General features: G+C 39.7%; 1 protein-coding gene across 1 annotated transcript in view; it reads left to right on the top strand.

Moving 5' to 3' along the window:
- Positions 1-4,105: 4,105 nt before the first annotated feature.
- plcl1 (phospholipase C like 1) overlaps positions 4,106-27,676 on the top strand; it is a 36,123-nt gene continuing 12,552 nt past the window's right edge. The window contains exon 1 of the mRNA XM_088383379.1: positions 4,106-4,903. Coding sequence (XP_088239505.1) covers positions 4,733-4,903 — 171 coding nt within the window. The 5' untranslated portion in view covers positions 4,106-4,732. The remainder of the gene's footprint in view (positions 4,904-27,676) is intronic.

Raw genomic sequence — 27,676 nt, 5'->3', positions numbered from 1 at the left:
TGAGGATTAAAACAGCAACTCCAGCATTGGTGAAATATGTTACACCATGCAATTGTGAGTTGAACACATTTTTCTGTCGAATGCACCTTTTATTGCTATCCTATTGCTGACAGGGTGTTGTGATTTGCAGGAGACTAGTCCAGGATAAACCCTGCACTCACAAAGTTCGATGGACTTTATCAAGAGAGGTTGATTTGTTTGCAGATGGCGCCGTCTGGCGGTGTAAATCAGAGCGCAGGCCTAATTCGGTTTAGAACCAAATTGCACTTCTGCATGTCAGAGTTTCATTCATTCATTCATTCATTCATTCATTCATTCATTCATTCATTCATTCATTCATTCATTCATTCATTCATTCATTCATTCATTCATTCATTCATTCATTCAGTCAGTCAGTCAGTCAGTCAGTCAGTCAGTCAGTCAGTCAGTCAGTCAGTCAGTCAGTCAGTATCCACTTGGCCCTGTTTTTTTAACAAAGCTGACATTATATGTTTATGGTAACAAACAAACAAACAAACAAACAAACAAACAAACAAACAAACAAACAAACAAACAAACAAACAAACAAACAAACAAACAAACAAACAAACAAACAAACAAACAAACAAACAAACAAAAATTGAGATGGCAGCACCAAGAGAATGAAAATTAATTGAACACAAAAATCCACATCGCGTTATGAAATGATTCGAAAGAATGATTGTAATAAATTAATAAAATTTCACACAGCAAACTTTTAAAGTGAGGTTGTAACTGTAGATCAGTATCCAATAAACATACCCTAACTTTGCATGTTTACATGTCAAGAGAAAGAATAACAACACGTTTTTTTCTTCTCTGTTAGATGGAAATTGAGTTAAGAGTCCCCAAGGGGAATGCAACACAGAACATCATGGACCCACGCACACTCACACGTGCACACACTTCCAAAAGTCATTTAACTTTTTCACGCAAAGGTGGCAGCATAGCACGAAGGCACGATTTTCAACAGTGGGACACTTGACCATTGAGCACTTTTTAACCCTTGACAAAACAATCAGCAGAAAAATCCTATAATAGTGATCACATTCCACTGCATTAGTAACACACTGGACTCTAAATATTCATTAGCGTGGATAATTAAAATACTGTATTTGCAATTCAAAACAGCACAGACTAAAGCTGTTGCAGAGGAATTTAATATTTAATTATTTTCAAATATGATAATGATGTACTGTAATTGTATTTAAATGACATGTCAAGTGAACTAAATCAAATATAACCCTGCTAGTGCATTTTAACTCAACTTATTCTTGTGTGCATTCTGTTGAAAAAAGTGAAGGAAAAATGCTTTTTCTCATGTTAGCAGTGAGCTGATGCGCTGTGTGTTGGTATTTCAGCAGCACATGCGAGGGGTGAGCTGGCTGCAATAATGGGCCTCACTGGCTGACCACATTCCACAGCTGTGTGGCTCAAGGACTGACTCATATCTCCTCCGCCTTGCAAGTTCCCGAGGACCCATCTTGAATACTTTTTTTCTCCAATAAGAACAGCCAGGAAGATATATTAGAGTTTTTAGTTGCAAATGAATTATTAAACAGACCAAAAAACAACAATACTGTTTAAAAATTCCATCTTTTGGTTTTACCCATCCTTGCTTCTTTGATACAATTCAATTGTATTTTTTTCATTTCTTTTTTGCATCTTCAGACAATGAATCCTAAAAAAGGACATCAAGGATTATTTGAACATGGAAACAGTAACTGGGACTAGGATGGGAATCCATGGGAATATGTGACAGCACTGTCTTGATAGATTTTCAAATTAGAAATCCTGTCTGTTCAATGAAAATAACATTTCTAAATGTCAAAAGTTTTCAATTATTATCAACATAAAATAGGTATTCTTTTTTAAATGATCCAATTATATTGCGATTGGCTGGCAACCAGTTCAGGGTGTGCACTGTTTACTGACCAAAGTCACCTGGGTAGGCCCAAGCAACTATCGTGAGAATAAAGCAGTTCAGATAATCGATGGATGATATTGTATTGTTAGATTTTTTTAAATTTAAACCTTTTACATAAGTGCCAATGTTCAGCACAATCAACAGTCATGCATAGTAAATAAGCTGAGCTTAATCACGGCTGTTGCATTGCTTGCATGACTTATTCATGTTGTAGTGTTGCAAAACACAATCTCACGTTCGCAACTCACATTCTTCTCCATTCTTATGTACTTGAGATTTTGTGAAATATTCATCAGTCGCAGTTCAAGTCTTGTTCTAATTGAAAGTACGCATACTGTACAAAGTAGGCTATGCATTCTTGTCTGCTAGCTGAAACCAAAGATGCATCAGTTGGTGATTTGCAAACATTCTGTTGATAAAATGATCATAAATTGTCGTCACAATACATCGCTATATTTATGTACAATTGCTAATTCAATTGGAAAAAAAAAAGTACAGTTTTTACTCATTGATTTGAACTCATAGTTTCTGCTCCTGGACACGAGAAAAGGCTTTAATGCTTAAAAAAAAAGCTGAGGATTGTGGTTATGTCATCTTAGATCCGTGAATGATGAAAAAAAAAACTCGGCAATGAACTGACTAGCCACCACAGTAGGCGGATGTTCTGTCCTGTTTTCATCACAGTCTGGGACAAAGAAGGACAAAACCTGATTGCAATGGACAGTTAGGACTGTTGAGAAGGTTCCCCATAATATTGGGTCATATTGCATATTCTGGTTGTGACAGTTACAGGATTCATTATTGTAGCTTCAGCACTTTGCATATTTGCAGTTTTCAATGATATGATTTGTTTTATTTGGCCAATCTAACGATTTTATTACAACGTCAAAAATATCGGTCACGTCGCCACATTTAGATTTTCCTGTTTTCTAGTGTAGCTCGGTCTAGCAGAAACAGCCTGCGTGTTATCAACGTCAACAAGTGTGTAAGAATCCTCCTAGGTTGGGATTGCAACCTTGAACAGGGGATTTAATCCCCCCTTGCATGCTCCAGACAATGAAAGGTCTGTTGTACAAAATACGGAATCATAATAGCAGACCTAAGTCTGAAAAAACAAGCATACCTTTGTTAAGTTTGTCAGTAAGTTGTTATTTTTTCAAAGAATTGATTTAGACCTTTTGGAGGGGTAGTTCAAAGGTCCCAGAAACACCCACCAACTAGAAGTCCAAATGGTCAGGAATATTTTGCACATGTGGAAGCCAAGACATTATCAGGTGTGGATGGTATAACACAATACATGCTGAGGTCAAAGGTGAGATGAGTGGACACAGGCAATGGTGCTCTAACATTCAGGAATATCTTTTACAACTGCCAAGAATCTCAAATTGGTTGATGGTTAGTTAGCAGGATCCTATAAATAGAAGATTTATTCATGCATTGATTTCTACATTTTCCTTGATTATTCTACTGGTCAAGCATGATTGCCGATGACAAAATGTAGATATCTTGAGAGTGTGTGTGTATTTATAAAGCGGTATTTTTCAGTGCATGTCTAATTTAGGATTGCTTGGCTATGGCATTGGTCTATGCCCATTTAGTTTGAATTATATCATCAAAGTTCATGCTTATACCTCCGCTCAACTAGTTGCAATTTTAAGCAGTTTAGTTTTATATGGTACACAAAGCATCAAAAATATCTAATATCTCTGAATCAGTTTCATTTGAATTCTTTTTCTGCTTTATAGTTGCTCAAAATCTAAGTCAGTCAATCAAATGCAGTTGTCCTTTTCCCTGTCAATTTGTTATCTGCAGAGTAACTATTTTTGACAAAGCAAGGAGTAGAATGTGCAAATATCTGTCTGAAAATTAAAAGTAAAAAGTAGCCTTAGAAATAACCAGGCGTGTAAAGTAAAAAACATGAAAAATCTACTTCAGCACAGGCAATTTAGTAATTATCCTTTTCCCCATTAGTAAAATTTGATATTTTCCTCATAGTACACCTGAGGATCTCTCACCTCACAGTGTAAATAAGAATCACCGCTTTAACCAACAAAGTATAATAACCAATCTTGAGTTTTTAGTTCTTGTCACTTCAGCAGTCGCTCATTCGAATTACGCCCATTCGCTGAAAGATACGTCAATCACGATTGAGGTCACCATTAGGGCGGGGCTTGGATAGAAGAGGAGAGGCGGGTGCATGTCAATTGTTGCTCGTTTTTGCCGTCAAAAGTCGCTCGCGGGTTCCGTGAACAGTGCAACCCAATTGGTACCAGCAGCACCTTTTTTGTTTGGAAGAATCTCGGTCATGCGCACAGAAGAGACATAATCGCTGCTTTTTTCCCCCTACTTCTTTCAACTTGGCTTCCTTCGTGCACTTTGACATCGGAGAGGACGCCACCGAGCCAAGTGCGGGGTTCGGAACCCATTTGGATTGGGTCCACTTGCAAGTGCACCGTGACCGACGTGGGCGGGTTTTGACGCACACTCGCGGACCCCCTCCTCCCCACGATAAAGCCCTGGGAGGACTTGTTGCGCTTCACTAGGGGGAGCGCACCAGTCTGGTTTTGTTCCAAAAGAACCAAACATAGACACGGCTGGTTGCGTTCAAGGACCCAAACAGTGAAGCCAGCTCCTGAATGCGGTCGTGATTTAAGACCACGCACGCGCGCATGCATGCTCGATTATTCTTTATTTTAACATTTAAATGGCATTCAAACACAGCCGAGCTAAACTTTCCCTAGGTTGAATCATTTCCTTTTTCTAATCACCAACTCGAGCCGCCTCAACATGTCCGAGCGCGATGCACTGTGCAGCGATGAAGCTCCTGACTTTATACCGGCTCGAGTGTCCCGCGGTCGGCGGAGCGGTGTCGTTTTGCCCGGCGGGGGCGGTCAGGAGCCGGAGACCATGCTGCTGGAGTCCGTGAGGGCAGCACCGCGTCGTAGCAGCATCATAAAGGTAAGAAAATCATAGGATCTACTTCTGACCTATTTTAATATCGTGCTGTCATTTTTGATAATAAGCAAATGCATAAAAACGTCTTAAATAAATATCTTCATGTTTTGCAATTGTTTTTAGACCCCCCCAAAATCTTCATTTTGAAATAAATAAAATTGTAAAATAATCTGGAAATATTCTTTTTTGAAGACTGACAACACATTGTTGCTGTCTACAGAAAGCACACCTGCAATTTGTTATGCAAAAAAAATCTTATTTTGATTCAAATGAAAAGACCCCAAAATGTCAAATACATGCATTTAAATGGACAATGACAGGTGCTAAGCTAAAACATATTGTTGCAGTCTTATGAAAAGCACAATACCACAATGCTGGGTGACAATTATACTACCACTAGTAAAGTTATTTATTGCTCAGTGATAGTGATAACATGGTAACAGGTAGAATGATTAAGGTGCTCAGGAACCCCCTGGGTTTGCAAGTAGGGCCACCTCCAAATCAATGTAAGACCCAAAATGCCCAAAACATGGTGATATATGATTTATTGTAGTGACAGGCACTGAGTGAGAACACCTAATAAACTTATATGTCCAGTTATATCACGGATACTATTTTCAGTGTTTGGGAAACATCTCAAATGAAACAAAAAAGCGGATATATATTATTGGACAGTGACTGGCCAAAGACACAACATACTTGAGTAAAAAAATCCAACTTGATGCTTTATATGTTTTAAGCATGTTATCAAATGCTCTTATCACGCCACCTCTGGTTACGGTTATGTTCCGGTGGTCCAGTTCCAAAGCTCTCACCCCTGTACAGGTGACCTCATGCTTTTCGATACTCACCTGTGCTCGGGTTACAGGTGAGTAAAAAGCAGGGCGAAGAAGTGAGCACAAGGATCATGTTTGGCCATCATTACATTTGATGTCTCGGCCTCATTTGTCAGAAAGTGTGTGCTTGGGCTCACGTAGCACCACTCAAAGCAGGACACAGAGATATACATGTCACCACAAGTGGCTTCAGATGAATGGCTTGCCATTTGAAGAAACCTGCTTATGTTCCTCATGCATCATTTTCACGAGCTGATCTGTAGCCTATCTCGGTTGAATTTAGGCAAGTAGCGGCTTACACCTTGGAAGAGGTGCCAACTAATTGCAGGGAACTTACTATTGTTGATTTGAATTTTACTTTTGGATATTGCGTCATCACAGTTTGATAGTGAAAGCCACCCCAAAACCTTTAAGACTTTCTGAAGTTGTGTGTTTTGGATCATTGTCTTGCTGCAGAACCCAAGTGTGCTTTATCTTGAGGTCATGAAATACCAAGACGAGCTCAAAAAAACATCCCAGCTTTTTGTATTTCTTGTAGAGCTACTACCACTACTCCTGAATTACGTACTGCCTCCTACAGGTCAGCCTTGGTACTATGGCTTGCTCTAAAGTTGGGAAATGGCCAGGTATCTATTCTGTGATGGTCCCATCTATACCGAAAGGCCTCGGGAAAAAAGGCGGTGTGAAAATTGCTGCAGGAAATGTTGACGGTCTGTTGAGGATGCAAATTATCTGAGCCTGAAGTGACTGTGCCCTCTGCTGGTTGCTGCCAAGGAGAGAACTCCATGATATCTTCTTGAGTTGTTGTGATGATGCTTCACAACTATTCCACACCATTGGTAATAATGTTAAATTGATAAAAAAAATCAGTTTATGACTCCTTTTACTCCAGGTTTTACTCTCGGCTCATTGCACGAGGAAAAGCAAACATTGGTTTCCATATTTACTGTTAATGGTCGCTGATAGCGACCTGTCCATCTGCAAGAACCAGATGAACAGATCGCTCTGTCTCCGCTCTTCTGACAGGAGGTGGTGGATGACAGGCGCCATGTCAGTGATGGATTCGGTCATCTGTGACAACGTTGTCCCATCGGGACCCACTGAGTGGTGTGACTGTGTCACATCACTGTCAGTAGGAGAAGTTGACCTCGTCCCATCCCCAGACTTATTTTTATTTTATTTTATTGACTTTTTAAAGCTTGATTTAGGTGATAAGCTTGTTTCTTTTGTCACTTTAATTTTTTTTACATAAATCAGATAAAATCAGTTTTCTCTTTGCTATTTATAATTTCAGACTGAGACTATTTGAATTTAAGATAAATTAATTAAATCCATGGCGGTGCTTGCACAGAAATATGTGAGAATTCATTCTGCACTGTGAAAAATGCATTGCTAGACTACAGACTACAAATTATAAAAAAATATTTCCCAAAACAAAAATGACATTATGGCCATTTTTGCGGTCTCACTGTAGACGGTAGATCACATGCAGCTGGCACACGGCATGCTTTGTGCCTCTGCTTTGGAGGGAAACCAGTTGAGGAAGCTGGAAAGATGCATGTCCCACCCCAGGGAGGAGTCATGAACGGGTGACAAGGTTCTTGAAAGAGCGCCATTGCAATGTCTGGAAATGGTGCAACCAGGGCTGGTAGTTTATTCTCGCATAATTTGCAGAGGAATAAAACAATTGATAATATTTGTTGTTTGGTTTAGTAATTTAATACCTATTTTCATTATATATAGTTTACTTATATATATTTATATATATTATGAGTGATATTTAGAAAATGGTTTCCCTGTTGTCAGTGTGAACTTATGATGGTGGTCAGACTAAATAAAATCAACCGTGGGATTCGTTAATTTAATATTTATAATGATTTATACTTTACATCACCATTGCAAAATCTCATCTAACCCATTTTGGGCTCTACAATCCCAACATGCAGGGACACACCCAGAACTGGTCTACATTTATCACTGGCTGGTTCGGTCCAACATATTGGGTTATTTTTAGCCCATCAGTTTTAAAATGTCTTTTTAGAAGACACATCTACTCGGATGTTCTTACAACAAGTGTAGTTGCCCTTTAAAGGAAATTTGTTGAGGAGGACCGGTCGCAATTCAGGGAAAATCTCTTCTTGGCTGGTTTCGCATTACTTTGACAACCCGTGCGTCTGAGATGCCTACACATGCACGCACGCGCACACACACGTGTTTGTTCAGCTTTTAGAACATAAACACAGGAAATTAAAGGCAATCTCGTTAAGTTGCATGGATGCGGTGATTGCGCATTGAGCAAAAGAACACGGCGGCGAGTAGCATTCCCAATTATCATTATCATCATCATCATGAACTTTAACAGCTTGTTCTGGTTATGTTTAATCTGCAGCGGAGTCTTGTTTTGTTGTTATTCGTGCTACTTAAATGTCTCTCAGCAAGTGGCTTCGAATAAAGTTTGTCTGAAGTGGCTATGACATCATCACTCCCCTTGAATGTCATTGTTGGCAAGGAAAAGAGGAATAGAATATTATGAAGAAATCTCATAAATTTTTTTTCCACAATGTTTGCAATCGGTTTCTTCAGGCAAACCTTCTAACCTTCTCAACTCTGACTCAGACTCTCCTGAATGTTCTAACACTATTATGATCTTACGTAACTCAGATGAATTATGAACACCTTCTAGTGTTCGAGTTCATGCTGTTTCTGTCTGTGTCACATGGCCAACACTGCTAGAAACCACTCAACGTTTCCATCAAAAGGTCCAATTCAGTTCTCCATCATACAAAATGGACGGGAGAATTCTGATGCGGCAAAAGACTGTTGCTTGAGTTTCACCAAAACAAATTTTAGTTTCCGTAAACTGTTTTGATAAAAATTCACTGAGCAATGTGAAAGACAGTTGTGTTTGGTATGATGGCAATTCCGCCATATCGCCTCATATAAATGGAACTGGAATATTAATTAATTTCAATCAGGTTAAACACCTCAGCTTCAGGCTGCGATATCAGCGCGAGCCAGCGAAGCATCATTCAATTAGCTCGCTGCGTTTGCATATAAACGGCCAGCCTGCAAATATGGTGATGACTACTGATAGCGTGGGATTAACAAGAATTAGGGCACAATACTGGGATTCTGGTGATCGTGCAGTGGTGTGTTGATTAAGACAAATATAAGATCCAGGCTGAACTAAAAAGCCCTAATAGTAATCCAATCATTTTGTTGTTGTTGTTGAGTCACTTGAGGATCCCGAGGAACGAGTGTGTGTTCAAATGTCACCAGCTCATGCAAGTGGAAGGAGGGCAGTGTGACATGGATGACATCATGCCGACGCGGGTTTTTGGCGGGTGGAGGCGTTATGCTCATCGAAGCATCATGCATCGTGAAGCCATCTGGCAAGATGTGGCGTGGGCCCCTGGCTTGCAGGCGTGTGACAATTATGGGAAAAAACATGAAAAGAGTGGAGGAACATTTGGAATCTCTCAGATATGAATCAGGTAGTAGAGTAGGAGACAACACTGCATATCATCACCATCAGCAGACTTTTTTTTTTTTAATGTAAAAATCTGAGGTTTAAACCATAATTATATCCCTCATAATATGCTATATGTTAAATTACCAGAAGTCTAAATTGTCTTTGGTAAATTTCGACTCACTGAAAACAAAATTCCCTTTAATATTTGCAAAATTAATTTGAAAACCAAATTGTTTATGTAAAAACATCGCGGACATGCTGTCCTTTATATTTGTGAAAACACTTTGACTTTATTATTGGCTCTAAATTGCCTGTGATGTTTACAAAGCTTGTTTCATTTGTAGTCTTAATGTCCGTCATTTTGCCTCATTTTCCACAAAATCAATCATTAAAATATAACCTCCAAGCAACAAGTGAATACATGCAATCAGAGGTGGAATTGCATGTGAAGTACACAGAAGGAGTTTATTTGAGGTGCTGAATTTTGTTCTTTCATTTTCTCAGCATGGGTGCTTCTCCATTTAAAACACGGCTTGCCTGTTTTATTTTTTTTTGTTCCAAATTCTGATTTTCTTTTAAACATCTACCTTGTCCTATTTCCTTTTTCTCACTATGTCCTTTGTCCAGTCAAACTCTCATATCCTCTCCTGTAGTGCCAAGCAGAGAACAATCATTTGTTTACCCCCGTGTGTGTGTGTATGTATGTGTGTGTGTGTGTGTATGCAAAGCAATGCTGGCCACTGAGAGTCCACTGTGAGGGGGTGTCATGCCGCTGCTGGTGCGGTCACATCATCTCATGACAGCTCCTGATTGTTTGGGACAAAGCATCTTCTGTGATCTATGAGGACATCATTTCACAGCACACCTGCATGCACCCTCATCACATCCCGAACCACCCTATGAGCGCGATTGTAAATATATTAGTTTTAATGTCATTAATTGATTATCATGCTTCAAGTACAATTCTAAGTATTGGAAACATTTCTTGGCACTTGTCTTTACTGTCTCGATCACCTTCTCTAGTTAATGTGCTTGTTTTAATCTGTTTACTTGACACTGCGCCATTGTGGGCGTGAACACAGTTGACTAGCTTCATGGCCCATGGAAGCGGAGCCTCTCATTGCCTTTAAATTTGATGAGAGAGATGCAGATTTTTTTTACATAGTGGAAGCAGAAACGGACTTTTTGGAGTATGCTTATAAGAGATTGCATGCAGACCTTCTCCACCGTGAAGTGGACACTTGTTGATCATCTTCTAACCAGAAATTTTTTTGTCTATGCGTTAATATGATGGCATCTTTGCTATGCAAGCAGATGATTTTTAATCATGTTTGCAGGAAACTGAGGCTGGGAGTCTTTCTGTCTTCTATTAGGACATTAATGCGAATTATGTTGGGTTTATAAAGTTGACCTTCACTCCTCCCTCGCTCGCAATGTGGAATTAAAACACCAAAGCATAAAAGAGGATTTGGAAAAAAAAAAAAGTTGAGGTTGGAGTCCGGCAAGGACAGCTGAGGAACAACAAGCTGTTTATCTGCATATCACTTCCTGTCCTGCCCACTTTGTTTGTGTAAACACATCTCATGGTGTCCTTGCTGCCACCATCATCTCAAACACACTTTACTTCTCTGTCTGTGTGGATCTGAAGGAGGAGAGTGGACAACAAACAGGCACATGTGTGTGTTAAGTGTGTGTGTCAACTGTGTGTGCGTCAGCTGTGCGTAGCATTAAACTCGGGTTGGATAGATCAAGGGAAACTCTAGAGACTGCATGTCGGCTTGTTTTGTCGTTTCCAGCTTTAGCCCAGAGGGCAAGTCTCAACGCACACACGCACGCACGCACACACACACACACACACACACACACGCACGCACGCAGATGATGTAACGGGCTTTTGCTGTAGTGAGTCCGAGTACGCTGTCTCACCCGACAAATTGCAATAATTTAAAAAAAAAAAGTTACTACTTGTTTTGATTGGAACATATTACATTTTGCCTTCTTTCATATACTTTGAACATTTTATTTTTCTTTCCATGCAAAATGTATTTTTGTCTTCTCTCCTTGCAGAAAAAGTGATGCAAAAATATAGTGGGACTCATAAAATACAGTGATGTCATGCATGATGGTTCCATTTCTCCATTTAGTACGACATGAATGGCCTTTATTTGACTTCAAGTTCATTGACTCTTTGGTGACATCATTTATGTTTCTGCGTAAGAGCGTGTTTGATGACAGCGAACTGCAATTAATGACAGTCCTGTTGGTCCAGTTAAGAAAACAACCCAACTTGTTTTGAACCACACCTTCAAGTTATGTTGGCGTTTTTTTCTGCTTTTGACTGTTGGCTGAAGTGCCAACATAAATATACATAACTTAGGGGGGCGGGGCACATTAAAAATCTTTTATAGTTAGTCTTGCTAGCATGCATTAACTGCAGACCCAGGTTAGTTTCTGGATTTGTTTTCTAAGCAGCAACCACACACATTTTGAGTTACTATATTTCCTTGAGTAATGGCTGTCCCTCTAAATGACGCTTTGCTCTCGGGTGGCATCCTCTAATGCGAAAGGAATACTTTTGAGAAGTATACGCTTCTTTTTTTATCAGCAGATAGATGATGTGTGTTATAAATGAATTCCTTGTTCAGAAGTCAAGCTACACTCATATGTAAGGATTTTCGTCCTTAACGACATTTTACGTTCCAATTGTTTTGATAACCTCGTGTGCCTCCATGCTTATCTTCTGGGAGGCTTCAATGCTTGCCTGGAATGGACTCAGTGGATTTCTATTACTTTCTACCAAGTAAATGGTTTCCAAAGCGACCGTTGTCAAGAAGACGAAGAGAAGTGTAATGGGTTTTGTCATTAATCCTTTTCTATTAGTAGACTCTCTTGCTATGTTGGTCTCACTAAAGCTCAAGCAAGAGTTCACCTCTTGCACTTTGGCACAGGGGACTCGTAAGCATTTTATTGATAGCCTGTTAGATTATCTGACGACCCCTGACTGGATTATTGGTGACATGTCATTTTTATTTACATGCTGTTTGTTCATTTTATACCTGCAGGATGGATGCCTTCCATGCAAAGCATCCCACTGTGCTCATGGGAACATGCGAGGTTAATTAGCATGAAGTCAAACGGTGGCCACATGCAGGGTTAGGAAGGTCACTTGTACAGTGCATAGGCTCAAAACATTTTGCTAGTGTGTAGCTATTAGCTCACTTGCTCGCCTGTTTATGGTAAAGCAACATTATCGGCGTGTGCAGTCAATAAACCCGAAAGGTGAAGGTAATTTGTGGTTAGAATTATGTGCGGTGTTCTTTTTGTGGTTTGAATTATGTGTTGTGTTCTTTTTCTTATGCATTATTCATTTGGTGTAAAAAAAAATCACATTCGTTGGAGGTGGCAAGTGATGTCGGTGGAATGTGAAGATAATTATTTCTGTTGTGAATCATGTATTGCGGTCTTGTCATTTTTTCTTGGCTTCTTTCTTTGTCACACAAGTGGAAACAAAAGTTAAACTCGGTGAAGCATGAAAACATGTCTTCCCTTTGTCTGATAAGCAAGGTGGCGGAGCAGTTTATCACAAAATCTTTCAGTGGTGTACTAAAATCAGATTACTAAGGACAAGACCTCTTAAATTGAATAAAGAGACACGAATAATAGAGTTAAAAATGTGTAAATTTTTGGATTAATAGATGTTAATCTGCTGTCACTGCAGAATCTTTTGTGCACATTTTGGGCTTCACTTTTATGAAATCACAAGTGTGGAATTGTGGGAAATGAATTTATCTGGTGGTAGGTTATTGTGTTCCTACAAAAATGAGGCAACACATGGCAGTAAGTGTGATTTCAATTTTGTGTTCGGAACATACAGTAATAAATTGTGTGATATTCCAATGCGGTATATTAACCAGAGATTGCCACTACTTATTATAACAACGCATTATGTAACTGCCAGGTGTGTGTTGATATTAAAGAAATATGATTTAATAATGAGAATAATGAAGTTATAATGAGTGAATATTAGATGCACGATGTGGTTTGCTTTGTTCACCAGATGTCTTTCCGCTCCGTCCCCCTCTGTCTCCATTATTCTAACCCACCGTAAACATTTCACTCACACTTCTTTGCAGCCTCACTCGATTTATTTTGCACCGCTCTCTATCTCTGTCTCGGCTTGTTTTAAAAAGCTTACGTTTCCCATCCATCTTTGTTTGTTATCACGGCACTGCTACTCTGGCTAAAGTGTTTTTTCTTAGGGGTGGGTAACTTTTTTTCCCCTCTTGAAAATCTTTCGAGGGCCATTCAACTAAAATCATGGAAAGAAAATTTGATCCAATCATTGCTTCTGATGTTTTATGAGATTTTTTGCTTCTAATGTTGTTGGACTTGTATAACACTCCCACTGAGATTTTATATTGAAAGGAACTTTTATGTCCCGAACGAGAAAAAAATTAAATGGTACTTTGTAACAAAGCAGAACCTTTTGGCCTCAATTTCAAAAGGTGTGTAAAAACGCAATAAAGCATGGTGGTGGCAGAATGCATAATTTTTTTTTAGCTGCTTATCTTCAGCTGGAAAAGCCCCACATACCAGTCAGTATTAGCGCTAAGTCTTCTACTTGAGAAAAAAAAAAAGTCAGGAAAAGCCTACTGAAACATCAGAACCTCATTTGGGGTTAATCAGAGGAACTACCAGATGTGTGCTGGCTCTTATTTTACACGAATGTGGATGTGAATTAATTTATTCCGACCATAGCCACATTCCAGTTATAAGAGGGTGTGCACACTTGTGCAATCGCATTATTTCAATTATTTTTCAATAACTTGCCATTTTGAAAAGATGAATTCAATTGAGGCACAGATTACATTAATGATAGAAAACATTTTGAAATGATCAATCTTGGTCTATTTTCTCTTGTTGTATTTTTTTGTTTTCATTATCTTTTAAAGGCGTCACTTCATTGCGTTGTCATTTTTGTTCTGTTTTATAATATTGTATTGTATTGTTTAACATAAATTGCTAGTATTGTCAGTTTTTTGTCCGTTGATTGATTAATATTTTCTCTCCTATCTCATCCATTCTCCCCATGTTTCTAACTCTAGGATGTCTTTGTCTAGACATCCTATTAAAATAAATAACACGGGGAGTTTGTGCAACCAGAGATGGACGGCCCAAGGTGACATATCCCTGAGCTCGTTAGCATGCTGTGTCTCCCTAGTGGACGTGTTAATATTCGTTTTGAGCCAATACGTTAATAGGTTATTAGTCTTCAGCTGATGAGCGAGGTGTCCGGTCATATCTGAAAACTTGATTTAGCAATACACCCCCCCTCCAACACACACATCTATTATGATAAATTGGTGTTTTTCCATGCGAGTCAATTAGAAGTGTCAATTATTTTTAAGGAAAAAAGAAAAACATAGATGTTAGCCGTACTTTCTCTAATCCCTAATATACGACCTTTATGCCATGGGTGACCCTGCCAGGAATGTTGTGGAATGTTTTCAGCCTTTTAGCCATGGCATTCATTAAAGGAAAATATCAGTGACTGATGGCTGCATCATTTTGGCAAATGTCGGCGCTATTTGACTGTTGCCGCTTGACGGCTGCGGGGCGCTTGTTTTTTTGCACCTGAAAGGGCAGCATTTTGACAGCCCCTTTTTTTTTCAATCGAGATGTCGGTGCTGTTGATAAGTCGAAGGCAAGAGCAGCATCATGTTATTCACCAAGTCGCTTGTTTACCGTCGAGCTTAACCTGGAGCGAACATGCATACTGAGATCGTGACATCCCTGATCCCAAGGGTGAATAGAAATTTCAAACCTTTCCACTTTCTTCTATAATTGCTTCAACCAACAATGAGGATATAAGTCCTCTGCTGAAAGCGTCACCTACAAGTTTCTCAAGGCCACAGCTTCAATGCGCAGTTTTCAGTTCATTTTGCACCACTATAGAAAATTCACAAACAACCCCAAAACAGACTTGCATAATAGAGCGAGAGCAGAATTTATGTATAATGTAAATAATGTGGAATGTAAATAAACAACAAGTAGACTACAAAACAAACTCAAAGAGGTAGGGAGAGAAATATAAAAATGGAAGCTTTCCTACACAAATGAGAGAGAGAATGGAAGGGACAAAACCTACAGAAGCACCGTATTTTCCGCACTATAAGGTGCACCGGATTATAAGGCGCACCTTCAATGAATGGCCCATTTGAAAACTTTGTCCATATGTAAGGCACACCGGATTATAAGGCGTACCTTCAATGAATGGCCCATTTTAAAACTTTGTCCCTATATATATATATGGATATAAGATATATACAACATTAATTGATATGACTATATTCAACAAGTCTGTCTGTGTGGTGCCCAATTGGGGAGTGCTCCAAATCCCAACGTAGTGTCTGTTTAAAATTTTATCGTCATCTCTTGGGGGCCTCACCAACGAGCGACAGCTAGTAAAGGGCCCAACAACAACACGTAGCTGGGGAAAATCTAATGTCTACCATCATCATGGAAAGTTAAAGTTATCACTTTTGACCTGTCCCATCAGTGGTCATAAGTCCCACTGTAATTGCAATTTCAATAATGTAAAATGTTTATAAGAATGATTATCTATGAGTTGGATATAGACAGTGGTAATGCATCTTTCAGGTTACCGCTCTGGGTTAGTGTGCCGGTGATGGCGTCAAAAAATGGAATCGTGAGGCATGGAGAGTGCCACATCTGTGCACGGTGATGCTGTTGTGTCACCTATTTCCATGGTTACAGAGATTCACGGTGGCTAGTGAATGTGTGCCTCCTGCAGACAATGCTGTGCACTCTCATTACTGCCCGCCATGCGTCCTACATCCAGCTGGGAATGGCACGCAGCAGGAGGTGGAGGAGGAGTGGCAAGCCTACAATGTGAATAATGGAAGGGAGGCATGGAATGAAAAGAGAGCTTTAAAAGTAAAGTGTGGCGTGAACCGTAGATGATCGTGGATTGATGCCGGGACTGGGCGGAATCAAATAAAACCACCAGAGGAGGATCAGTTAGCACCGTAATAGACACTGTGTATTCAAACTCAGTTTATTACTTTATACAATGGCATCTCTGAAGTTACAATTTGGAGTTTTCAAAATATGGCTCTATACTTGGATATTTTGGGTTAGGATGCCTCAGGACAAGTGCAATATAAACTGGATGGATGATAAAAAAATAAAATAACATTAAAAAAAAAACTGAATTACACCATACTGTGTCAAAAGTGAAGACAATTTGCAATTCTAGTAATGACACACAAATGTGATGCACAATTTGTCTTCACGGGCCACATAAAATGATATGACGGGCCGTATCTGGCCCCCGGGCCTTGAGTTTGACACCTGTGCTGTAAAGTGATCCGTGTTTAGTTTATGTGAAAAGACTCAAGATCCCGTACCATGTCGTCCAAGTTAATGATTCATTCTTTTTAAGCATACTCATGGTTTGGCATTCACACATTTACATCTGCTGTACGTCATTTATTGGGAGGAAGCTGTTCTTATCTGGAAAAAAAAAAAGATTATTTACTGCTTACTTGCAATATATGCGTAGTATTTACTTTGACCCCCATTTCGTGCCATGTCTTTGTGAAGTGAGTTGAGGAGTTTTTTTGCTGTCGGCAATTCTAAACCTTATAGGTGGTGTGTCATTTACGTTCTGATTTTTGATATTCATGTAAGTGCTCTTTGCCTATAGTGGTTAACTACAAACATCATGCATCTTCAAAAAGTCATTTTATTTACTTTATTTTGCTTTTCATTTCGTGTAATTATAAAATATTTCACTTGCTGTGACATGACATCTTTCATCAATGATGCAGCAAAGTGCATATTAAGGAGGACTTTATTGCAGTACAAGTGGATGTGTGTGTGACACATTCTCGTACACGGCACGTACGGGACTTCCTGTGGGACAGGATTGTCTATATATAGTGCCTTGTGTGTGTTTAATGGTGCGTGTGTGAGAGATAGCAGATGTCATGTGTGCATTGAAGAGATAGAAGACGCGTACAAAAAAAGCGCAAATGAGTTTGCGGCTGATAAGGAGGTCGTAGTGATGACAAATAATGCCGCTTATGTAGGACAAGGTCTTAGTTAATAGTCCTTACCTTATGGCCCCATTTTGCTGTGACTCAAATAAGGCACTATAAGCATCCTCAGATGTAGTTACAAAACAGACAGATGGATAAAGGAACAGAGAGTATATATAAATATAAAAAAAAACTTTACACATGCCCGGACGGAACAATACGCTGTGGCATTTTGTAACCCTTTCATAGCAAGACAAGATGTAAGAATTTAGGTGGGTGCAATGGTGTCAAACAAAGTGAACGCATGTGGTTGGATGATTTATATATATTCTTTGTGAGTAAATAGTAACCGTTATTGCAGATTATCAAAGTTTTTTTCATACCCTTACCTGGGCTTGACTGTTCATCTGCATTACGTGACCTTGTTTCCTGCATTTGTCTCCCGTGCATGTGCATATGTATGTATTTTTGTTACATAAGCGGATTATATTATGTAATATTTAGTTGTATTTTTGTCAAGGAGGTCATCATTTGCTTACATGGTGTGTGTGTGTGTTACCCTAGCCTAGTGTATCACCCACACCAGCCGTCAGTTGGGTGCCACCCGAGGATGTTTTGGCCCCTGTGCACACACGCTTGCACTGGCTGGGAGCTTTTTTTTCTTCTCTCTCTCTCTCTCTCTCTCTCTCTCTCTCTCTCTCTCTCTCTCTCTCTCTCTCTCTCTCTCTCTCTCTCTCTCTCTCTCTCTCTCTCTCTCTCACTCACTCACTCACTCACTCACTCACTCACTCACTCACTCACTCACTCACTCACTCACTCACTCACTCACTCACTCACTCACTCACTCACTCACGCAGGCATGGGACACACACACACACACATACACACAATGCCACCGCATGGTTCTATTCATGTGTCAATCAGTATTTAATCTCCTGAGATTTCAGCTCAGACCGCAAGGAGTGGGTTCATTTCCACCTGTGTCATTTGCTTTTTTTTTTGGCTTTATTTTGACACAACCTGAGTTGGATACAACCAGCAATCAACCAACTCATCTCCGTTTGGAGAGCTTATTTTCCCCCCTACTTAAAAACACGGGAAACGCTGAAAAAGACTCAGAATTGAACACATCAGTCAAATCGAGACACTGACAAACAGCGCCAAATGAAGAAAACAACACTTTTTATCCAATAGCAGATTGTGGGCAGAAGACAACAGAGGGTTGTTGCAAAACTATCGAATTTAATGAATAATATTGCAGTAAGTCAGCTAGAATATGAATCATCACACTGCCAAGGACATGTTCTAGCCGAGCTAACCTCTTCTTCAATCAATCAGACTTTGACATTGACATTTTCTATTTTTTAATTTTTTAAATTTTAATTATTTAATTATTTATAATTGCCTGTGGAAAATGGCAAATAAGTCACAACGTTCTTTACTATGTAGTCATTTTCCCCTCAATCTAAATTTATTCAGGGAGTAACAGAACAGCATTTATCATCATTTATTTCTTGGACGGCTACTGCACGGCTGTCCCCTACTTCCATGTCTCCCTTTGGCCATCAAGTGTATGCCCCGCCTTCTTTTCTCATCATTTTCTCACGCCGATCCCTTCCCCCTGCTACATCCATCATGCCATATGTGCAGCCCGCTCGGAGATGCGCTTATTAACAGAGAAGACGATTAACTCAAATCTGCTTGATTAGCTTTGCCTCTCCTTGATGAAATCTCCGCGCAAATAATGCACTTGTTCATATCCACCAAGGAAAGACTCACGTAACAAAAAGCCAATTAAAACCTCCATTCATCCTTTTTCTTTATCCTGGAATGTATCAGAGCTGATTTAATGCGAATGCCTGCAGACTACACGCCACTCTGGACGGACTGGTTGCCAATCATCTTCAGAGCACCGGCTGAATGACACATTGAGCTGCAATTGATCTTATGTAAATTCATGATCGATAATTCCTCCCAGGTGACTGCTTACCAGTCAATGGCAGTGTGTGAATGGGGATTAGAGTGAGGAATTAACACCATGCCAGTCCCACTGAACTTCCAATGGTATTTTCTATCCAAGCTGAGCAGCTTCCAGTAAATCACAGGACAGTTTTGAACGCGGCATTGAGCAGGAACTAATCACAGGTCAGGTTAGCTGTGAGGACAACTGATTTGTAAATCCTAATCAGACCCAAAACAGTGAGGTTTGAAGACAGAGAATCAAATACATCCAATGAATCTGTCCATTCACACATCAATTCATCTGCGTCAATGCATCTGCACATCCTGTCACTTAGCTTTCAATGTCCTGTCATGTGTGTATCATATTATTTTTTCCGATGAGTGTTTGTCATGTTAATATGCTTCAGTACTTTACGTCAGTCGTTTGATTATATTGATAGAAATTTTCTGACATACCACTTGTGTTGTCTCTGTCCAATAATGTTAGCGTCATATCATTTGTCCATCTGTCTCACTTTGTTTTTATTTTGCCCAACATTTTAATGCTGAGGCCTCAGCTTCATTTTTTTTTTTTTGCATTGTGTGAAGAACACAACAGCAGCATGTATTGGTCTTCTTCCTTTTCAGGGGAAATGAGGTCAGAGTGCGGTGCCTTGCCTGATGGTTATTGCGCAGATTAAGTAGGGAACATGAATGTCATTATTACATCGAGACGTTTGCCTCACAGTTTGCATAATAGCAGCTTCGGCTTTCATTTTTACCCGTGTGTTTCTTTTGCGCTCATTTAACCCAACACTCTGAATATCTTTTCAGCATTGCCATTAGTGCCTTTTGGAAGGCTTGGCTTTGAAAGAAAAAAGGACAGCAAAGCCTTTGCCTTATGCAAGCCCTTAATTATTTTCATGCTCGACTGACATCAGTCTTGTAGTGCCAGCAGTGAGAAACAAACATTCACTACCTCCAGAGTATTTAAAAATAACAGTTAATTGAGATATAGATTAAGAATTTTGTGGATTGTGTGAAAGTGTTGATTAATTGTGTCTTGAAGGAATTGAGTCTAATGCAGTACTTGGTTGCAACCAGCAGAGGCAACATTGCTACTGCCTCCACGCTAAAAAAACAGCTTGACATCAGCTAGGTCGGAGATGTAGAGCGACGTCTACCCAACGCATAAATTAATGAGCGTCCTTTGTTTGCTATGTAGCAGTTGCGATTTGTCATTCGTGGAATGCATGTTTTTTTTGGGATTTGATTGCAATCATTGCATTATTGTTATCTAGGCCAGTAATAAGCCAATCAAATGCTGAAATTTAAGACTTGCTTGCTTTAAAACTATTTATTTGTTATTCCCAGTTAAAGTTTAGTGTAAAACTGATAACACATAAGATCATTTAACATTTTACATGGGGCAGATATGTTACAGTAATTATAAATCTCGCTTCAAAATTGCCGATATGGCATGCTCACAAACGGTAAACCTCAATGTAGCTTTGGTTATGATTGGCGTTCTTACCACGTTGCTAAGGGAAATAGCCTTGGCCTAAAAAATTATGGCTCAGAGGAAACCAAAGTAATTTCAAGAGGGCTCAAGGATTGCAAGTAGAAATGAGAAATGAGTACTGGGGGAGGAAATAGAATGGCTAATGATGAACATTTGCTTTTTTTGGAGTAAGGTAACACAAGAAGAAATTTTATCAATATGAATATTTAACTTTTATCTGGTTCCAAGTCTTCGCTCTAAAAAAAAATTGTGTAATGTCATCATCACAGTGCATGCGCTCGGTTTCAACACCTGCCATTTAATTACCTCATCGTCAATTATTTATCTTCCTCAGCCTGCTTTTCATTCTTAGTCTTTTTTTCTTTCTATCTTCATCTGTGCCTCGTCTTGTGTGAAAGATTCATCAAGGCATTTAGCAAACATCTCCTTTTCTGAAGCACACATGGCACTCATCCAGCTCATCTTGGTGCACTCTCCTTCCCACACACCCACACACAAACACGCAGTGCTCTGATAGCAGTCTGGACTGTTGTTTTATTTTAGTTTGCAAACTTATTAACTGTCCCTCATTTGACTCAATTGATGAAGCGATTGCCCTTACAAGGCCTTAAAGCTCGGAAAGCGCTGTAAGGGCTTCTGGTCTCTGTAATGCTGAGGAAAGTTTCGTTCAGAATGCCAGGAAATCGGCATTGTTAGCTGGAAAATACACACTTCCATTGTCTTATCTTCAGCGGCTTGTGAGATGCTGTATCTCCTTTTGGATCTAAAACAAAAGCAAAAGGCACATTGTTTAAAAATAACAGAGATTTGTAGGTTTCGCTAAACCGTGACGTTACGCAAGTATGTACAGTAGCTGTGATACATGAAGGAAAACATTACTTTTACTGAAGTTATAGGTTTGTAAAATGTCTAATAAGTTATTTAGGTCAAACTGGGAGCATCTTAATACCTTCATAAATTGTGTATGCGAGGTTTTAAATTACTGGTATTGCTACTTTCGGCTTGCTGTGCCAAGGTTACAGAAAAGAGCATAGGTACCGTTTGTAATGTAGTTTATTATAAATCTTCAAACAATTGCTAACTGTACATGGAGCAGCAACACATACCAAAAAGCATACAACAATTCAGTTCAATTTAATTTCCAGTCTAAAAGTCTGCTCATCATTTCTCCTTTTCTTCTGTTGCTTTTCCCTTTCAACCATGCCCTGCTTCCTTTTTCCTTTTCATCACCATTCCAACTTTGATCTTCTTCCTCCATGCACTTCTTAAATTGCTCTGCTCATTCTCAGTAGATAGACGACCCAGCTTATGACTTCACTTTTCTACGGAACTCTGAGGAGATTAACGCATACCATTGCTGCCAAGACTGAACTTGTGTAACTGCACCTTTATTGGGATCGGCACCAAAACTGGCTGCTTCCTTATCCACCTTTAATCTGATCTGCACAAAAGTATTGTGGTTAGCAGTGTATTTGTTAGATTTTTTTTAGAGTTAAAAACAATTTTAATTAATTTTATTTATAGGTGGATTTCTGCTCTTCGTGGGTTGGTGACTTTATCCCAATCAGTTTCTGGTATTTCAAAAATGTTGACACAAATATTTGTCCTGTGCCTCCACGTCATGGTTGCGTACAGCGATACTGCCTGCATTTCAGACGCAATGTTGAGATTATGTAAAATCAGCTACCACTATTTATCTCATAGCCTGACACAAATGATCGGGGTGGAAGGCATTCTCCAAGTGCCCGCTTCATAGCAACAAACTTTGACTCCTGCACTGAATTTTAAGGGAATGTGAGGACTCTCTTCCATTGGCTGAGAAGCAAGTTGGCTGTGTTCACGCCCATAACGGCGCAAACGCCCGTTACTAACTGCGCTTGGCTGTGAAAAATACCCCCAAAAAGAAAACTGCCCATGCGTACAGTTAGACCAAATTTTGAGCGAGACTTCCATTGGGCACAGCCCATTGTCTTGTTCAAGCCGCATATCCAGATGACTTTGAACTTTGAATTTTTATATTCCCTTGAGGCGAGCTTTAATTCAAACTCAGCTCTATGAATTCATTGTGCCAACGCACTTGTAATTGCACTTTATTCTACAACTGCACCAAATTGTGGCACTCCTGTACTTTGGAGCAGATAGTTTATCATCTTCTGCTTTCAGTCATTTTCTCCCTCAATCTTGCCCCGCTTCCTCCCTCGCTTTCATCACCATTCATTCCAGTTTCAATCTTCTCCCTCCTAACCTCCCCTCTGTCCCGCCACTCATGTGTACACTTAGTGGATATCACTGGAGTCAGACGAGCTTGACGCTGTTATGTAACAAACGTCCTCTTGACTTAGAAGTGTGTCATCTCATGGGATAAAGCCCCCTCCACAATAAAAAAAAAAAAGACCCTCTGCTAAACCCCCCTTTAGGGGCTCCCTGGAGAATGTTAATGCTTGAATAGTGTAATGGAGGAAGGAAAAGGCAAGGGAGGGGAAAGGATGAGACAATAACAGAGAGCTGATCTACAAGGACAGAGTGGAGGGGGGAGGCGGTTGTCGGGGGCGACCACCGTTCTTGAGCAGTAACAAGAAGAGAGGGAAGTAGATGAAGATAAATATTGTAGACATGAAGGAGAGCTGATGTCTCGTCCTTTGTGTGCCTTTACAAAGATAATAATGCTCAGTTTTATTAAAACTGACAGAAATATGTTCATGTAAACAATCTTTTACGATCGTGGTTTATTGTATTCCATACAAATAACTGTTCCTAATATTTTGATCCAGAAATGTCATACAAATTATCAGATGTCAATCAAAACAAAACGTCATTGTCACACGGTTTACTATGCTGGTGGCGTACACAGGAGCACCGGATTAGCAGCCGCCTCGAGCGGTAATCTATTGAGTTAATCTGCCGCCAGTGTGACTGCGGATCAGTAGCTGGATTTATGGCATCAGATCATGAGATCCGATTGGGAGCAGAATCACGCAACGGCCAGGTGTTTACGAGGGGCGTGTCAGTCATGTGTGATTTATGCACAAGGTTAACTAGTTACTAGGTCAATGAATGGAAATTTAAGTGTGGGTGTTTGTGTGTGTGTTGAATGTTCCATTGGCTCCCCCAGTTCATTTAAATTGAAGGTTATTGTGACTTAATTTTATTATTTTGTCTTTTTTTTTCATTACTGTTGCCAAGCTTTCATTTGTGAAGCAAACAGTCCAATTCAAATTATTTTCCCCACCGGTAAAGTAATTTTGTAAAATAACAAGGCATGTCTGAGTGGCTGTATGTCATGTGACCGTGAAGAGCCAGCTGCTGTCCAGACCTGCTCCATGAACACTACAATGACCCATTGTCCTTTTGTCTATTTATTTTGACAGCAATTCTTGCTTGCCTTCTGCTGCTTTTTATCTACCGTATTCAAGACGATGGCGGTGCAATTGTTCATCCTTCATCAGAACAATTAGCTACGCCGTTTAATTAGGTACAATTTATTTTCTTTCTGGGCAGCACGGCAAGATAGTGGTTAGCACGTCTACTTTTTGAGGTTTCAGGATTTTAGTTTCTGCTCATGCCCAGAAAACAACAATTCAAAGCAATCATACTTTTTGACTTTTTTGTCACTGTTTGAGCGAGAGAGTAAGAACACAGAAGAAACACTCAATAAGTTTAAATGTATTTAAAGAATGCGATAGAGGTAAAAAAAAAAAAAATTCTTCGTATTCATGATATTGACCCAAAAGGATTCCTGTTATTGATCAGCAGCTTTGCAACAAGTAGCAAGAACAGAAACATAAACAAAACTCTAACAATTATCGAGCCGCAAAGTTTCTGCCAGACCTTCAAGCTGACATGGTTGATCACGACTTTGCATGCAAGGTAAACATCAGCATCAACTTCGATGCTGGCTACGCAAACGTATGGATTTCCAATCCCGCCTCATCGATGAGCGCTGTTTGCTTTTGTTCACGTAAACATTCCAGAAAACGTCTTTTCATTAAGTTGACCAGACGGGGCTGGACAGACGTGCTTAGCGAAAGCAGGTCAGCGAGTATTTAGATGGACCGAGCATGTGTGGCCTGGTTGCTCTGATGATGCTGAGGCCCTCGGATGTTTGAGAGGGTTTGTAGGCTGATAATCCAGAGTGTGCCTTCTGTACGTGTATATGTGTGTGTGTCTCTCGCATATTTTTACATTGACATTGACGTGCCCGACACACAACGCCATCCAGGAAACTGTGAGCACGGGCTGGCAAAATCTCTAATACACCACTCGGCTTTTGTCCCAAGAGGCCATCTATGTGTTCTAATCCACTCTTACACTCCCCTCCTCCTCCTCCTCTCTTCCTCCCCCCCTTTACCCTCTGATGACACTCTGTTTGGATTGTTCATCTGCTATTTGATCGTTGGCTTCACGGCTTAGTCGCTGCCCGGAGGAACAAGTCAGAGAGCAGATGGGAAGTGGAGCAAAAACTGAGGGTGGGGGACTGAATCAGGAAAAGTAAGAATAAGAGGATGAAAAAAAAAAAAAAATCTTGTGTTGGAACTTTACCATAAGTACATCTGCAGAGTGTAATGCAAATTTTGGTGCCATCTCTGCTGGTGTCTAGCAGGCTTCATTGCATAATGATAAAAGATAAAATAAAATGACTGTTGGCATTGTCTACATTACAGGTGTCAAACTCAAGGCCCGGGGGCCAGATACGGCCCGCCACATCATTTTATGTGGTCCGCGAAGACAAATTGTGCATCAAATTCGTGTGTCATTACTAGAATTGCAAATTGTCTTCACTTTTAATAATATCTTTGTTTTAAATATTTGAGCAGTTTTCACTCGTCTGATTTGAGAATGAGTTATTTGTCAGTTTGTTTCGTAGCTTTTACTGTATATAATATGAGGTGCTCGGACATTTATTTGAGTTGACAGTCATAATGGCCCTCTGAAAGAAGCTATGACTACAATGCGGCCCGCCAAAAAAAAAAAAAAAGAGTTTGACACCCCTGGTCTACATCATCCATTAAAGAGGACAAACTATTTACGTTTTCTTCAAAAACGTTTTCTATGTAAATATTTTTGAATCCAGTTCAAAGATAAGCAGGATCTTTTTTTTATTTTTTTGCATTTTCTTCCCATACTGTAACTGTAATTCCAACTATCATGGCCTGCGCTGAAAACAAGCTTGACACCCCTGAATTTGAACAGCTATGTATTCAAGAGTGAGCCGAATACATGAACAATTCCAATTTATAGCACAGATGCACCGAAGCCGATTTTTCAGCTCTCGGGTTGCCCTCTTTGGCTTCCCTTGCATTCCCTTACATTACATTATTGATGCTGATGATAATGTCAGGTTACCTTGGTATGTAGGTCTGTTTATGGCACACCTCTTCACACACACTCCAATCTGACTTACATACAAATGCATGATTTATTCAGTTTCACGTCGGGCCTGCACACTCACTTACGTTGTGAAAAAAGCGAAACAAATTCGGTTCTGTATCATACTAAATAACCGTAATAAAGTATCATGTTCAAATGACGCTTCTTTGACAGCAACATGAGTTTGATTACGATACAAGAACTTACTTATGCAAGGGAAGCCGTTGCGCCTTATACTATACGAACTGTTATTAGCGGGTCCCTCGGCTGACACCTTCTCACCGCATCGCTGATGAAGCTTGTCAAACCACTGACATTTGCTCGCCATGCTGGGATGGAGCTGTCAATCAATGTCTTGGTGGAGGGTGATTGTAAGTGCACGGAGCTGACATGTGAGCGGGGTGTGTTTATCAACCTATTTTTAAATTCATGACCCAGTGTGATGGTCTTTTCTGACATTTCACACACACATGTGCACACACACACACTTTTGTATACATACATACAGTACATACATGTGTACATGTGTTGCCAGTTTTTCCGATTGGAAATGTAATGTGCTCATGCTAAAGCAACAAAAGTTTTTTTTTTTTACCATACTGCAGTATCAAAGCCAACTATTGATTAATTCTCGGTATCTGATCTGTGTGTTTATGCTACACTCACAGATATCGAGTGCTTATCTGTTTTCAATTCTAATTCCTAATTCTACCTGAAGGAATTGTTTGAATGCAGTTTTCCTTTTGTTTACATTGCTATAGCATGTGACCCATATCCGAATTGGAGAAAAAAATCTAAAGGTTGTTACTTGAACCATATCGAGTCAATCAGTAAGTCCCGACCTTTACCGAGCCAAGGCAAATATTTTAAATTTGAAAAATCTCACAGCACGCCACCAAACTAAAGTGTCACAAAAAGTGGATTTGTGTGTCTGTTATGTACTTTCTGACATCTAATAATTTTTGTATTTGTTCTGTGTGATACTATAAGTTGCTGGTATAGATAAGAGGGTTGGGTATCTCTGTTGTAAATCCATCTTAAAAGGAAAAAACTCACATTGATTTTATTAGTAAGTGAATTTATGATGCTTGCCAAACTGACCTCTGTCTTGAGGTCAGCAATTAAAAAATAATTGTCTTGAATAAACTGTAGTTATAAATTTTGTCCCACTCTATGCTTTCACGTTCCTCTTTTGGAATTCAAATAAAATTACATGTACAGTGAGTGCTGTGTATGCATTCTTGCTTTCAAAAGGAGGAAAGTAGAGATTCCTGCGTCCAATCTGTCATCTTACTCGGGAAAAGCATCCGGTCAGGGACTAAATAAGGATGTGTGTGTGAAAAGAAGATGAAAAGAAAACGAAAGACTAAATTTAGAAAACGTGATTACCAAGTGAAAGCCAACACTAACACGCACTTTATCAATTGCCATCACCCGGCACTTGTCTGCTGTGTTAATAGATGAAAAGTAGATTGTATTTCCTGCCTGGTCAAAACAAAGCTCCGCCCCTTCTTCCTGCATGTTGTCTGTCTGTTATTAATGTGTGGTGTATACTGAGTGGGACGTTTTCTGTGA

This window comes from Syngnathus floridae, chromosome 8, assembly GCF_059516105.1.
Source record: "Syngnathus floridae isolate MCC-2025c chromosome 8, RoL_Sflo_1.0, whole genome shotgun sequence".
Classification (NCBI taxonomy): Eukaryota; Metazoa; Chordata; class Actinopteri; order Syngnathiformes; family Syngnathidae; genus Syngnathus; species Syngnathus floridae.
This window is presented reverse-complemented; position numbering and strand designations above follow the sequence as displayed.